The sequence below is a fragment of the Schistocerca gregaria genome, chromosome 3 (assembly GCF_023897955.1).
Source record: "Schistocerca gregaria isolate iqSchGreg1 chromosome 3, iqSchGreg1.2, whole genome shotgun sequence".
Classification (NCBI taxonomy): domain Eukaryota; kingdom Metazoa; phylum Arthropoda; class Insecta; order Orthoptera; family Acrididae; genus Schistocerca; species Schistocerca gregaria.
In genome coordinates, this window is record NC_064922.1 from 368,669,777 (window position 1) to 368,686,489 (window position 16,713).

Here is a 16,713-nt window from a genome sequence, read left to right on the forward strand (position 1 = left end):
AATTTTGAATTGTGTTGTATGCAGTTTTTAAGAGGAACATTTCGACTGCCTTTTAAAATCCACAGTTCTGTGAATGAATTTCTTGTCTTAAGTCTTAACTAAGTGAAGGTTAAAAGCAGTAGGTGCCGTATTTGATTTAACAAAACCATCAAGGTTTTCTTTTCCCCGCGCACCATACTGTTCTAGATGTAAAGATGCAACTTGGATTAGTGCATGCTCTTTTGCATTCCCTCTGCATTTTCTTCATATGTAGTCAGTGATGTCGCAAAACATGAGGATCCTAAAGTATCTTCAAATGAATCAAAAATGTCTTTGAAGAAGATATGCAACTTGAAAGGTAAAACAAATGATATTATATTGGATAGTGAGTACAATAGTTACCTGTTGTAGTAAAACATCTTGTTGATTAATTGTAACAAAAGACAATGCATCCTGTCACTGTTTCCGAATTGTTGTAATAAAGAAATTAATTCACCCAATAATTTCCAACAAATTATCAGCAAAGTCAAACATTGAAATTTCCAATTGAGAAGCCTCTTCATTACCCATTCTTACTTCTTCCATACTCGAGTTTGTTGTAGCAAGTTAGATCCATTTGCAGTAATTTAGTATTCATATTACAGTATCTACCACAATCAGTCTATTATTTATTTAATTCCTGCATCATCACTTTATATTTTGATCACTAACTTTCTCAGATGCTCACACAGTATCTGAAGTAATAAACAATTGAAGGTTCTAATAACATCATAAAGGTTTTCCTTGCATATTAAAATCTATATTAACGTTTGTATGCCATGCATAGTGGGATGTGTGCTGGAGGAGACCAAAATCACCTTCCTATCCATTCACCTGTATTATGCAGGGAGGGACATTGGCAACAAGTTTACAAGCTCAAATTTCTCTGATTTTCCCATCATAGTCATTTCTCAAGATGCACTTGGGAGGAAGTAATGTTTCTTAACTCTGGGGATTTTCTGAGTAAGACTCTCTGCAATATGGAACACCTTTTTTGTAATCACTGTAGATTGACAGCTATTTCTGTGACAATGTTGTTTTAATGTCTCCTATATCATGTTATTTAGTAAAAAAAAAAAAAAAAAATCTCTTTGCACATTTGAATGAACTAGATCCAGATATTGTATGTCTCATGTCAAATCTTGTTTTTCAAAATATTCTTTTGGTACATAAAAAAAAAACTTTGTCTGGAGTACTACCATCACAGAATTTGAACAAATCATATGGAATCAATGAGTCAATATTTGGGACCTCTGCAAACTAGCACGGGCTGCTAGTCTTTTTGCTGCTCCCCCAATGTCAGCACAAGGTGATTTACTATGGCTTGTTCAAAAAAAAAAAGTCATTCAGCAGTGGTACCAAAATCCTTTACATGCAGACATAAATTGATGAAATTTCTGAAATTCTTATACTAGGCAGCTGAACCATCACTACTAAAGAAATAACTGTTCTTAATGTTTGCAATCTTTGTCTTTAAATGTGCTAGTGGTTTCATTTGAAAGGCATGGACAGCAATGATTATCATGACAGAGACAGTTGCTGATCATACTAATGCTAATAGTCTGACATTCTTTGCCGCCAAAATAGATGACAAATGGATGTAATGTGGCCTGGCTATGCTCCTTGCCTGACATGCACATTGCATGGCATATTGAACAACAAGTGAATAGCAAAATCCATCAATATTATTAATTCATTTGCTGCAGTATTTCAGCTGCTTAAGGTATAAACTTTAGTGTTTTGTCACTAACTGATGGCGTCTTAAACCAGTAATTTTCGAAATCAGTGCCTCCATGAAATCTTCAACAGTGCTCTGACACATCTCCAATGTCTGTCAGCATGGACCCATTTCTTGTATTAAATTGTTTCTTCAGGGTCATAGTCTTTAAAAACATCTTCAAAAAAAGCCTCTAGCTGTATTTTTTTCTGGACATTCCTCACAATGTTGCAGCAAAGTCTTTTGATTCTTACAGTTTTCCCCAAGAACCTTGTACTTGCCTTGGAAGGATGCTTCTGAAGCAAACATTTTGATGAACAGCGCGCGCGCGCACGCCCACACACCCACGTGCAAAATGTGAACCTGAAGCACCAACTGCAGTACACTATTTCCATCTAAGCTCACACAGTTTTGAAAATCTCAGTTGATTTCCATGTTGCTTGCAATAAATAATGTTTCGTTCAGATTAAAAAGGAGCAGGTGTTTCTACTTTTGAATCTGTTTCCCATTTATATCTCCAAAACAAGTGAATACATTTTGTTTTACTTCATCATTGAGCTTTTTCCCATTTAGGTTTGTGGGTGTTGCCAAAATTCCATCTTCCATTGTAGTTTTCTAAACTTCTTCGCCATTTTAGTCGATACAGCAAATTCCTTAGCCATTTTTTCTATAGTCCAGCTATTTGGGGCCAGGGTCAAAATTTAAACTTTACTGCAATTTCTTGAAGCCTAAAACTTATGTTCTTCAATTAAGATGTCCCTATCTTTACATTTCTGGCACTCTTCTGTTTGCATTTGAGCAATAGCTATTTGGCTTACGCCAGCAGCTGTGGAAGTTACCTTATTAATACTACCTTGGGCTTTCAGAACTTTGCACTTAACGTATCCCATGAATCCCTTTTGCTGATCCAATGAAGCTTGAATGGTGACTCTCCACATGATGATAGATAAGGATTAGCAGTAAAGCAAGCATCAACAACATCCATGTCTTCAGGAGATGGTAATTCTTGATTATTGTGGTGAGGTGATTCGTTTTTGGCCACTTCGTGTCTACATTTGGTACAAATTTTCTGACCAGGTTTAAAAACTTCGTTAGTCAGTAACTACAACCCATCAGATGTTGCCATGGTTACTGCTGTTAAAACCTTCTTGTTTACATGTTTTCCTTTACCAAATGGGTTGCAGCAAGCCTTATGCAAGAACAGAAATTTTGTCATCAACAAGGCATTATGGTATGAACAAATTTGGACATTTTCAGTAAAATCAAGCCCTGGCATACATTGCAGAAGCTCCTCATTCATTGATGACATTTCCTTAACTGAACCAAAGTAGCCAGGTGCAAGGGTTTCTTGGTTCATTTCATACAATAGTTTATTACGAGGGCTATGCCGAAAGTTTTTAGCAGAATGAGTGAAAAAAAATTATTTGCAAGAAAACGTTAAAACTTTTCAAAATACTCTCCATTAGCATGTATACATTTTTCCATTCTCTGAAACCACTTAGAAAATGTCAGTCCAAGCTTCTTTTGGGCTGTCACTTAGTGCACTCTCGTATGGTGCAATGGCCTCTTCATCTGATGAAAACCGCTGCCCTTGATTTTTTTTCCTTCGTCTTAGGGAACAGAAAGAAGTCACAGGGGGCAAGGTCAGGTGAATAGGGTGGATGGGGTAACATTCGCACCTTTTCCTTCTCCAGAAAGTCCATCGTTCTGGCAGCCCTGTGCACAGATGCATTGTCATGATGCAGCAGAAGGTGCCCACTCTTGGACTTTTGACGCTGTGACTTCCCTGTGGTAATGACTTTTGGAAGACAATCATTCACGTACCATTCAAAATTGACTGTACAGCGTGTGTCAAAGGTCACAGAGGTGAGATGCCCGATCTTTGTGAAAAAAGTAGCCACTAACATTTTTTGTGGGTGGTTCCTCCCCTGGAAAGCACCACACAGAAGACTGTCTCTTCGTTTCAGGGTCATAATGGTAGACCCATGTTTCATCACCTGTGACGATATTGTAGGTGTCTTGGGACTTCCCTCCATTGAATTTTTCAAGCGTGAAACTACACCAGTCCACTCTCGCCTTTTGGCTGGCAGGGAATGTGGCACCCAACGGGCACATCTCTTAGTAAGGCCTAAATGACTATGAACGATGGTCTGTGCTGCTGTAGATCCAGTATTTAGGGTCCCTCCAATGTCACAAAATGTAAGATGTGGATCTTCTTAGATCATTTTCCTCACAGCATCAATGTTTTCAGGAGTCACAGCTGTTGCTGGCCAACTGAGATGATGATCATCTTCAATTGAATGCCGACCCCTTGAAAACTCGTGAAACCAATTTCCAACTGCAGCCCTAGAAGGGGAAGCTTCACCAAAAACATGCAGCAAAGAAGAGTAGCATTCTTCGGCACTTAAAAACCCTTTTTATAATCATAAAAAATCGTGGCGCGAACGTTGCGGCGCGACAACTCGATCTTGCACCGTCTCTGACTCAGCACTGCCTGTGCTTTCTTACCACACTGTGGGGGGATCACCGCTAGCTAGGGTCTGCGCGCAGACGTCCCAAGGTCGAAAAACAACCCCATTGTCCTCCGCCATACGGGCTGCTAAAAACTTTCAGCATAGCCCTTGTAACCTATTACAAGCAATTTAGAAAGCTGATGAACATCTGGGTTTGAATCATAGAAGATTCAGTCTTGTTTTTATATAAAAATATACAAATTCGGCCATTGAAACATAATATTTTAGTGTTTACCTTCAGCTACAACAATGACTGTTGGTTACTCACACTCAGTACTCAACACTATGATTGTACAATGTCAACAGCAAAGATTACAGTGCATGGAAGTCTGACACTGTGAATATTGCCAATAATGAAAGCAACAATTGAAAGTGGTGATTCACCAATGTATCACAGCTGCGAAGATAGAGCCTTAAAAAATATTGCTATTTTATAATGCCGATGGGAACTGAGTGACAATGCGTATGTGCAGTACCATGCATTGTAGGGTTAAAATGTTCTAAAGCAACATAGCATTGCAGTGATTTTCTAGATCTTAAGAGCATTTTCTGAGGTTTTATTATATTTCTGTTCTGTACTGTAAAATAATGTAAAAACACTTCTTATATATAGCTACATTTCCTAAGCTTCAGGGTAATCTTATACTGTTAAGAGACACTACAATTATACATTTTTTGATTTAACAACTTCAAATTTTATGAATTGTTTGTATTTATTGATAATCCATTTTCCCTACTTTTAATATCTATTCTTACCCATCAATATGCAAAATCCAGAAATTAAATGATGTGGCTTTGAGACTTTAAAGCATGGTAAGAAAAAGGGATTGAACAAGACACAGTTCAGATATTGTCCCCCTAAAATACCCCAAAATTTCAATTTAAAAAATTTTGGCCAACTTTACACATGTGCATCTTTACATCTAGGCATCCAATGTAAATTAAATTTGATCCATATATACACGTCATAGGTAGGAAGGTTTGGTGTGATTACATTGTATGAAAAATAGCAGGGGTTGGTCGAACCTCAGCTCTCAGAATAGCATGCCAAGTTTTTTAGCCACTTTAGAGGCTTGTATCTGTGTTTAAATGTGGCTAAATCCCAAATTTTTGCCACAGAGTGATTCAGCATAAAACATTGTATATGTCTATTAAAGCAAATGACCAAATGCTTGCTAGAACTTTTAAAAAAAGCCTAGCATTTGCGCATCTGAATATGGTGCGAAAATGAGTAGCCTCTGTTTAAAAGCCCTGAAAATTAAACCACTGAAGTTACTGGACTGAAATTGGGTTTATGTATGAGGACACTTTTTAATATTGGTTTCTTTGATGTGGAATGTTCTAGTAACAAAAACATTTTTACTATGTAATGACTATATCCTCGACCTTCTGCTGTTGACTAGACACTTTGTTCACAACTGACCGTAAATGCTGTACAGCATGAATTACACTTCATAAGGATTCTTCCAATGAATCTGTGTCTGGCATTTGCTTTCCCTGTAACTAAATTTATATTATCATTCCCCATTAAAATACGGCAGACAGTTGTGCCTAGATACTTGATGGTTGTGGCTAATTCCAGTGACCAGGTCAAAAGATATTAAATTTGCAATATGTGTAACTTTATTTTTATGCCTGTTTATGCAAATTACATTATGTTTACTAGTACCTTGGGATCCTTTGCGAGTCTTGGCATTGAGTGCTGGTAATCAGCAAGTGTTTTTGCATTTTGTAGCAGTTTCATAAATGTCAACTGCTTGTCACCTCTGAACAGTACCATAGAGCTACAGATGTCACGTGCCAAAATATTATGACCACCCACTTAATAGCGTGCTGGTCCACTGGAACTCAATACACCAGCTACTCTGTGGGGCATGGATTCGACGAGTCCTTTGTCAGTTTCCACAGGCATGTGACACCAGACATCTGCACCCATCATGTAATTTCTATTTTATTTATTTATTCATCCAAGTATCATCTCACAATGGTATAGGACTTGTCAAGGTAATGCAGTGCCGATCAACTGGCCAAAGTATAACACACACAATACATAACATGCTTTAAGAGGATAGGACAGATAGCTTACGGAGGTAGAACGTATGTCATGGTCCTGATTAAGGAACCATACCAGCATTTGCATTAGTGATCCAAGATAAGTGAACAGATTAGCTCCATCCTCCCTAATATGGGGCCAGTGTCCTAATGGATGCACTGCCTTGTTTGGTAATTATGTAATTATTATGTTTCTTCATTTACACACCTATTATTTCATATAACTTGCAATACAAAATGTAGTTCACTTCTTCACTGCCCAGGCACTGAGGACACCACTGACTCAGTTCTGCACTCCATATGCAACTGTGTTGCTGTCCACCTGAAAAAATTAGCCAACTGTTTATCATGCATTATTCATCCTGTAATTGTATAATATGCATTGCTTGTGAAGACTGCTTTAGCTGCTTTTCGAAACAAATGTGTTTTAGTAACCTTTTTTACTTCCTTCAGTAATTATTACAAACTTTTATCCCTTGAAGTAAAATGCTGCTTTGTGTTTTTTTGTTTTTGCTGGTAAATGTAATTCCAAACCGGCTCTTGTTCCATGACTGTGTAAGGAGGGAAAAAAGAAACTCTGCCCAAACAGGCCATAGAAGCCTAATGGTACCAACTGGCAGCTGTGTCATCCTTGGCCCACAGGTGTCATTGGATGCGGATACGGAGGGGCATGTGGTCAGCATACCACTCTCCTGGCTGTATGTTGGTTTACGAGACCAATATAGAACTATTAGTGCAGTATTTATTAATATTTTCGCTGATGTGCACCACAGATTCATCGTATATGTACTCACATGGTGCAGTAAGGTTGCCCAATTTTTTAAATATCTCTTTACAATGAACCCGACTATTATTTACAGTTAATTCTCTTATGGCCCTTTTCTGAAGTTTAATACTTAGCGTGCAGCTGACATAATATTACGCCATTTGTGTGAAATGGGAAAGTGTGATGGGCATAATATTACGTCACACCAGTTACGATGATTTACCGTGGCGTCAAATGTATATTTACGACTCCCACAAACGTCTGCCAGGTCTCCAGGCTTCATAGTTTTTTCTAGGTGGTAGTAATGCTATCACTGGAAAAATTTATCATTTTTGAAAGTTTTGTTACCTCTCTTGTTCCGTAGGCATTAGCTGGCGTTCAAGTTTTCTCTGTTTCGTATGTTTTGTGGTGATTGTGTGTTCAAAATGTGCAGTGAAGAGGAGAAATGTCTGGAGCAAATGATTTACAAAGTCTTTGAGTCTGCAGATGATGAGAACTAAATATTTGATGTGGGGTCTGTACACATGTGTGATATTATTTTTGCAGATTGTTTGTTATTAAGGATTTTCCTGCTGGTAAATCAGGAAATCAGTCTAAGCAAATGATTCCACAGAGGGTAATGTTGGACTATGTATCTCTCAAAGTTTCTATTTGCATTACACTGTACTCCACCATGAACGCTAAATTTTACTTGATTTTTGTATGTTGTGTGTTTCTGTTTTGAACTACATATTTGTACACATATTTGTACACACGAGTTCTAACTTCCAAAAATCCATACAGTATTTTAGCCAGCCCACATGTAGTGGCAGCTTTGTATAAGACCAGCACTTTAAGTGTTAAAACAGTATATGTTTTTTGCCTTTGATTCCCAGTAAAGTGCTGAAAATAAATGTTCATCCTTAAAAACTTGGTGTCTTGTACACAATCTTATCATCAATGCTTAAAGTGGCAGAGCTGCTTCCTCTCTGTATGCTGAAGCCCATGCTATTAGTCTCTTTGAGTTCAGTGTTATTTCCCAATTGTTAACATCCTTGAGGGTTCATTTGCTAAAAGGAATTTGGATGTCGTATCAGTCACTGTGATGTTGCTGTCATCGACAAAGAGAACATTTTCTCCAGGTCTTACAGTGTGTGGAAAGTATATATTAAGAACAGAATTGTACCCAGTACAGTACCCTGATGGAAATCTATGTCTCTATATATTTCTTGTCAGACAATTATTTTAATAGCAATTTATCATCAGCAGATATTCGAACAATCTGCACTGTGTGCACTTTGTTTTCCAAGTAATACTGTTCCTCCTACAGCTAATGTTTCAAGATTGCTCGATAGTATTTTATGGTCAACACTGTCAAAAGCCCTGGACAAACCAAAGAAAATGCCTGTAACACAATCATCTCTATCAGGAGCTTCAAGTACCACTTTTGTGAACTCTGAAATGACTGATATTGTTTTTCTTTCACTTCTGAAACCAAACTGCACTTCTTTAAAGAGGCTGTATTTCTTCACGTAACTTACCAGTCTCTCTCTTTCATAATTGCCTCAATTATTTTTGAGAATGGCCCGTAGTTTTGAGTGCTCTCTGCGTTAGCTTTCTTTAGTAAGAGCACTAGTTGTGCATGCTTTAACACCTCAACTAAAGGATTCATTTATTGTTTATAAGGCTCTATGCTTTCTATACATTTCTTCAGAACAGACAGGAACCTCATGTATACCTGTTGAGTTGTTACTTTTTAATTGTTGTACTATATTCCTAACTTCAAGCTCTGTTGTGGGAAATAACATCATTATGCTTGCTATGTAAGTCATTGTGAGCACTAAATGAGTTTTAGGAAGGTTTTACTGCAGCTTCTCTCCAATACCAGAGAAATAATCATTTACAAAATTTGCCAGTTCCTGAGTACTTCCTATTATCCTATCCCATCTTTGATTTGTATGTTGTACTTGTTTCTTGTTTCACAACAACACACACCATTGTGCTTTTATTGTCTGCATTATGTGTTAATCCGTTATTGAATGCCTTTTATCCACAAGCGTACCTTCCCATGCATGTTTTTTATACCTGTGATAGTACTCAAGGAGCTGTGGATTAGTGCCGCAATTTTTCAAAGAACTGAGAAATTTGAGAGTCTGGAAGGACTTTCTAATGCCCGCAGTTATCCATCTATTATCCTTAGCTGCGGCAGTAGAAATGCCTACCTTAAAAAATGTCAACTCAAAAATTAAACAATGCACAAAATTTAGAGAACTTAGCTACATTGCTTTCCATATACACTTTATCCTAGGTTTGTGCCAATGCCCTAAAAAAAAAGTATGTATCTTGTGATCTGAGAAAATCCTTTGTAAGCCTGTAGTTTTGCAGGTTTCACTGATCCCAGCTTTACCTTTATTCTATGACATTAATGATCTGACATGCCAAGCTCTCTTACAAATACTGTAAAATTTTCCCTGTCGGTAACTGTAAGTAAAGGTGTAAAGTTGAGGATGTTTTTTTTGAAACCATTGTAGCAGTGTTTAGAATTTGTGCCATGTCAAAAGTACTCAGAATGTGTAGGAAGTTATTACTAATTTCACACTCAACACCTGTGTTAATGTTCATGTCTTCACATACTATAATGCTAGCTTGGGGTCAGAGGCCTTGTTCAGTGCTGCAGTGACTTCAGTTAAATTGTTGAAGAAAGTATCCACATTATCACAAAGAATGATTAGCTTTTTATAAGCAACTAGCTTTCTTATGTCAGTGGCTAACAATTCAAAATGTTTATCTACACTAATTGATGTCTTATCTTCTCTGAGCTTTAAACTGAGTGCCAATACTGATATGGTTATATGATCGCCACCCTGAAGGTAGACCTACAGTAGCAACTTGCACATTCACATGATGATAACGCTACATGTTGCAGTTCATCTTTACACCAGTGCTTTGTAATGCACACTAGCGTACTGATCGAAGGTTGTATTTCAGCTTCAAGCTGATGTACATTATTTATAATGGACTGTGTATTTTGATGAATTGTCGATAATTCTGAGGATTCTGTTTCCAGTGTATGTGATGCTGAAGTCGCTAAGCTAGTTGAGATACTTTCAATAGAGGGGAGCCTGCTGTCATGCTTTATCCTGAAAAAAGGCCTAGTTGTTGTACCTGTGACATCAGGTATTTGACCATGTGTGGCCCCACACCAGCCCACCATACTGTCAGTAATGAGCTCCACCAAACTCCCTTTCCCAAACCTGTTGCAGTGCAGACATGCCTTAGTGTATCCCTCTCTCTCAATAATACCCATGTGCACCACCCTAATGTGCAGCCAGCCGCCACTCATCAGCACCATCTCCAGCTCTGCATCGACATGCCTTATAGCGCTGCCAAGACTAGGCCGATCATGGTGCTGGAACAACTCCATCATGCTCACGTTGGTGTTATTCAGGTCACCACCTATGTTGTATGGTCTATCCCTGTCCAGGTTGTTACCTGTTCCACCCACTACCACTACCTGATATATGCAGTGAAATTCCTATAAATTACAGGCTGGATATCAGTGTGAGTTTGTTATCACGCTCCTCAAACCACTGTAACACAATTCTGCCCTTGTGATATAGACAATTGTCAAGCATGAAGGGATAATAATGTTAACATAGTCGACAACTACAGTTACTAGCCAAGGTTCCATGGAAGTCCAGGTGAGTCCTCCAGAGAATAATACTGCCTTACAGGCCTATCAGTGGTGCAGTGCATATTTTGAGAAGCTGTTCCCTGATTGAAAGTGTATCCAATTGAAAGTGTATCCAGACACTGTCATAGACCCAGTGTAACAAGAATGTGAATAACATTACAAAGTTATACATTTCCATTGATGCATGGGCCAATCTCAGTGGTCCCATACCTGTTGCAATCATAATTAACATTGTCATTGTGCCAATGTGGGAACATGCAGGAGTCATCTGCTGTGACACTCCGTGCTCAACAATGCACCTTCAGCAATGCACTCTAAAACCAGAATTGTATGCTATCATAAGATCTGTCACAGATTGCTGCCTGCTCTACATAGCGGACAAGCACCTGACTGCATCAACCTGCAATGAGGCAGTGGACATCGAACACATTGCTGATCTTCTGCCACTTCCCATAGATGCTGAAGACAGTAGCACACACATACCTGACAAGCTTATCCCTTTCTAAGATGCTCATTCTCAGAAATCAGACGACAAATATCTGCCCTTTGTCAAAGTTGCTTATGTTAGTGGATCTCCCCACTTCCAATCTGTATTGTCACTAGAATGATTCCCCATTCATCTCTGCACCACTTACATACTTCGGTTACTGAATCATGTGTAAGCGACATCACCAGGCAGCATTCAATTTCACAATTAGCTGGGGTCATAATGTTTTGGTTCGTCAGTGTATTGTGAAAAAATGAGATGTTCAGTGTACGTTAACTTTGCTTCTAATAATGCCTCCCCTTTAAGAAAGACATACTATGTTTATTCATAAAACATTTTTCCTCTTGTGGAAACAGCAAAAAAAAGGTAACATTCTGCTTGGTAACATGTACATGAGGGAATTATGAGCTAGTTAATACGACAGCTGAACAACTTTCGAAGATGATGTAATTTATCATAGGTTCCTCCATCAAACAGATAGTATATTATTGAGAGACAAGTTATAAGTCAGAGGCACAATGATTGTAAGGGATTGAAAACAAAATGGTGATGTCAGTGGTTTGTATATGTAGTGTGCCAGTTTTTAAACATGTTTTATTTTACACGTAGGCAAGTAATCTTATCTTTTAAGGCAACCTACCATCAATTGTAAGCAGTGACTATAGATGCAAACCTGTTCATAAATGTTATGTTTTCAGAATTCCAGCCCAATTTGAAGGAGTGTAGTTTTTATTGTTACACTGAGTGGCCAGTTACTCAAATATTTTTAATAACAAGCCCACACATGCCGTAGTTTACAGGAAACAAAGTTGGCTGCCTAATGTTGATAGTATCATGAAGTATCATTTAAAATGTTTCATATGGCAATGAACGAATTACGTGAATAAATTTCTTTATCTCCACACCTCCATCCCCCACCCTCTCTCCCTAAACAAATACCACCTCCACTGTAATAGTGGAGGCATTTTCAATTCTTTTATGTATCATATTTTTTCCTCACAATAGGCTGAAGAGAGCATATCAGAGGAATTGGAAGCTGCATGTGTGTGTAAACGGCGGTTGGAGCATTTGCGAGAGCATGCTGGATCCAACAATCCAAGTGCTGTTAATCTGTGGCGCAGGCGTCGTTTGGATAGAATGCTTGTAGAATATTTCTTGCGCAAAGGATACTATGGTGCTGCAACACGTCTTGCTCACAGATCAGATTTGAGAGATCTTACAAACATTGGTAACTATTAAATAAGTAATCAGACTATTTGTCTATTTTTAGATGTTATGTTAATTTGCTGGAAACAAAATTCATGTGATTTGAAGATTTGCTGTGTTTGCCAAATATAAATGGACCATGTGATATTTCCTGATCAATGAAACAGTTTGACAAAGTATGAAATGCACAAGGCTTTTTTTCCTTTCTTTTTTTTTCTCTTTTATCAATGCAATTTTTTGTTTCCTCGTAAAAAGTTAGTACTGCATTACTAGTTTCTTTTATAACAATGTGATTGTGTGTTCAAAGAATTGCCCAATACAGTGTCCTAAAGCAGCACTTATTCTTGTGGGGATTTGTTAACATAAGTTTACGTAAATTCATTAAGGGAAATGTGTGTAATGTTACTGGACTCGAGTCATATTCTTCCCATTGTCCGTATTCATTTTGTGATGATCTAGGTATGACCTCAGAGCACGGACGACACACATTGTTTATCCTGACATGTGCAGTTGCTTACACAGTGTTCTCTCAGTGGCTGCCGGAATACCCTCTTCAACATACTTAGTGAGGCTCTTAGGCATACACTGATCTTCCAGGACGTTACAACCACCTACTTAATAGACGGTATTTCCACCTTTGGCACAGTTAACGGTGATGACGCGTAGTGATGTGGAAGCAATGAGGCCATGGTAGGTCGCTGGAGGGAGTTGGCACTGCATCTACATATACAAGTCACTTAATTTACATAAATTCCTGAGAGGGGGCCGATGAGCTCTGATGTCACATTGTCACATCCCAGATGTGTTCAATCGAGTTCAGATCTGGTGAGTTGAGGGGCCAGCAAATCAATTGGAACTTGCCAATGTGTTCCTCAGACAACTCGCATCACACCCCTGACCTTGTGACACGACGCATTATCTTGTTCAAAAATGATCATCATGAAGGGGAGTATGTGGTCTGCAACCAGTGTACGATACTCCTTGGCTCTCACAGTCCCCCACTGGATGCATGGATGCTTACAGGAATGTCTCCCAAAGCTAAATGGAGCTGCCTCCTCCTTGTATCCGTCGCACTCTCTTATTGGTTTGATGGAGGAGGATCCAAGTCCTCATCAGACCATGCAACACTCTGCAGTGTATCAACGTAACGTCCAGTGCTGATGGTCACCTACCCATTTCAGTCAATAATTGCTAATGTCATGGTGCTAACGTTGACACATGCATGGGTCGTCGGCAGCAGAGCCCATCATTAGGAGTGTTCAGTGCACTGTTTTTTTCAGACACACTTATACTTTGCCCAGCATTAAAGTCTGATGTTAGTTCCACAGCAGTTTTCCGCATGTCCTGTTTTACCAGTCTGCCCAGCCTACAATGTCCACCATCTGTAATGAGGGCTGGCCACTCAACCTCACGATATCTGGATGTGGTTTCGCCTTGGTTTTGCCACACTCATCACAGCATTCGTACAACATCTGACAAGTCGTGCAGTTTCCAAAATTCTTGTGCCAGTCTCTGGACCATCATAATCTGCCCTCAGTCAAACTCGTATAGATCACACGCCTTCCCCATTCAAGACACTGACAGTAAGCTCACTGATACTACATGCACAGTGTGTGTGCCGATTAGCAGTCATTCCTCTTTAGGTAATGCTGCTATCACCTGGACAGCTTTATATCATTAGTATGATTGTTGGTCATAGTTTTCTAGCTGAACAGTGTACACACTGAGTGCACAAGGTGTCCCTCTGATCCCTTACTGCCATTTTGCTATGGGGTGGCGTTATTCACTGGATATTTTAACTGCCAAGGATTAACAGACCCTTTATCCTTTTGTGTTTGCCTCCCCTTGCATGGTACTCAGCAACATTGCCACCAGGTGAAGTGAGTCTCACCGGCTTAGTTTGTTTCAGTGGGAGACATCACCTTGAGCCTGTTGGATGAGGTGATGGGAGTAACATCCTGAGTTCTCCCTAATTTGGGTCTCTACTGTACAAGGACACCTGGGCCTGCCATTGACACGCAACTCACAGCCAAGTGGACAAGTAGTGATAGATCCTGTATTTCTTTCAGAAGACACAGTGTCCAAAGGAGAGAATAGTCCTGAATGAGATTTCCAGAATGGGATATTCACTCTGCTGATATGAAACTTCCTGGCAGATTAAAACTGTGTGCTGGACCAAGACTCGAACTCAGGAACTTTGCCTTTCATGGGCAAATGTTCTACCATCTGAGTTACCTAAGCAGTGCTTCAGGTAACTTTGGTGTCTCTGGTACTTGCCCTTCCAGTGCCCTCCCGACACTCCCATTTGCAGCAGCTTCCAATTTCCAGACAGTAATAGGGATGGTTTCGAGCTGCTTATGAACAGCAACTAAATCATCCCATGCCAGAGAACAGCATACACAGCGGGGCTGCTTTGACCTGGTGCAATATTTTACAGAACAGTTAACTTTAAACTAAGTTCGTGTGATTATTTTTTTCTTTAATGGGTTTGATCTACTTAAAAGTATTGACAGGAACCTATTAGAACTGAAATGATTAACAGCCAAACAGAGGTATCTACTACAACAGAAAAACTGAGCACGCAATTTACTGTTTCTCTAAAATGTTTTTCATATTGTGGTCACTAACAAATACAACAGTAGTGATAATTTACAATAAATGCAGAAAATATAAACTCATGTTAAAAGAGGAAAACAAATGTAACATGATGTGTTATTTACAGTAACTTCAAATCAAACACACTAATTTACTAAAAAAATAGGTTTTGCACAACACTTATAACGTAAAACAGTTCTTGAAAATGTACTTCTGCAAATGTATGCAAATTCACAAAAGTATACCATTTTCACATAACTGTACAAAGAAATTAGCAAGGGATTGGTTCTGAACAAGAATACTGTCATCAAAAGTTTGTGCTTTTTATAAAGTTTACAACTGACAATACTGTTTGATGTTCAGAGCATTTGCAAATGTTTGAAAAGCCACAATACATCTTGATGCACAAGAGTATTGACAAAGTCAATGAAACATTTTGTAAAAATGACACAAACATTAGAAAGTCAGAATCTAGAATTTCAAAGCTGACGTGTGTTATGGGTGAGAGAGATATTTGATGAAAATGAGTAACGTGTTTATACCTGAGCTAATAAAGCCATCATGGAAAAGTGACCTAGTGTTCCCTGCTGATAGAACCAGCTATTTGAATGAATTGAACATTTCACTTCAGGATAACAATCAGCCGACAAAAACGTTTCTTCGATCATATACGGCTTTTGAAATGGAACTGTCACTTTGGGAGAATCAATTATACAATGGAAATGCAGTTAATTTACTAAAATTACTTTCATTGAAAGATTGTGGTATTAACACAGACTTTGAACACTATCCATATGCTCTATGTATTTTTAAGGAAAAATTGAAGACATGTGCAGAAAAATGGGCCAACCCACAGTATTTAGAAATGGAGAAAAATTGAAGACGTGCAGAAAAATGGGCAAACCCACAGTATTTAGAAATGGAGAAAAAGAGGGTTTTGTAAATGTGGCTGGAAAAAATGTATCAAATTATTTTATTCTTATTTTTTAACTGAAATACATACTGAATGGACCAGTTAATGTTTCACATGTGCCATAATGTATTTTAAATGAATTTAACCTGAAAACACACACACACACACACACACACACACACACACACACACACACACACACACACACACACACACACAACATTGCTAACAATAATCAGTGTCATCGAACAATGCATCGTCATTAATATTCTCAGAGAATGCGTCAGGTTTTAGGTTCCTATAACACTCATGGTGTGCTGGTGGGGGGTTACTTAGTAAGTGCTGTAAATCTTTTAGCTTGGCAGGTTTTATAAGTCATGAGTCGTCACATTTGAGAGGAGATTTCACGTGGTACTTGCATTTTTCCAGCATCCGCAGCATCAAAATTCTCAACTATACCATAAGTATATTTAAAGAAAAACTTAAAAAGGGTGATCTTTTATAATTTTCAAGCATGTAATCTTATTTTTAAAAAAATATTCTGCTCAGATTCACATAATGTTCATCTTTGTATCTTATCAAGAAGAGGTTTTACAATAATAATGTGTCACATGTCATTTTTACAGCATTGAAATGTTTCTTCATTCTTTTTAAATGAATTCCATTGACTAGTTGAAACCTAAATGAAAGATACCTGTCTTTTCTTTTTCTCAATTAACCCAAACACAAGGCCACAGGACAGATACGTATGACCAGATACTAGATACTTAAGT

The 16,713-nt window shown here is 38.4% G+C and overlaps 1 protein-coding gene across 1 annotated transcript in view; it reads left to right on the forward strand.

Annotated features, from left to right (window-relative positions):
• The window catches only part of LOC126354918 (E3 ubiquitin-protein transferase MAEA), a 45,479-nt gene that overhangs the window by 1,574 nt on the left and 27,192 nt on the right, over window positions 1–16,713 (forward strand). Inside the window, exon 3 of the mRNA XM_050005010.1 lies at window positions 12,232–12,454. Coding sequence (XP_049860967.1) covers window positions 12,232–12,454 — 223 coding nt within the window. The remainder of the gene's footprint in view (window positions 1–12,231; window positions 12,455–16,713) is intronic.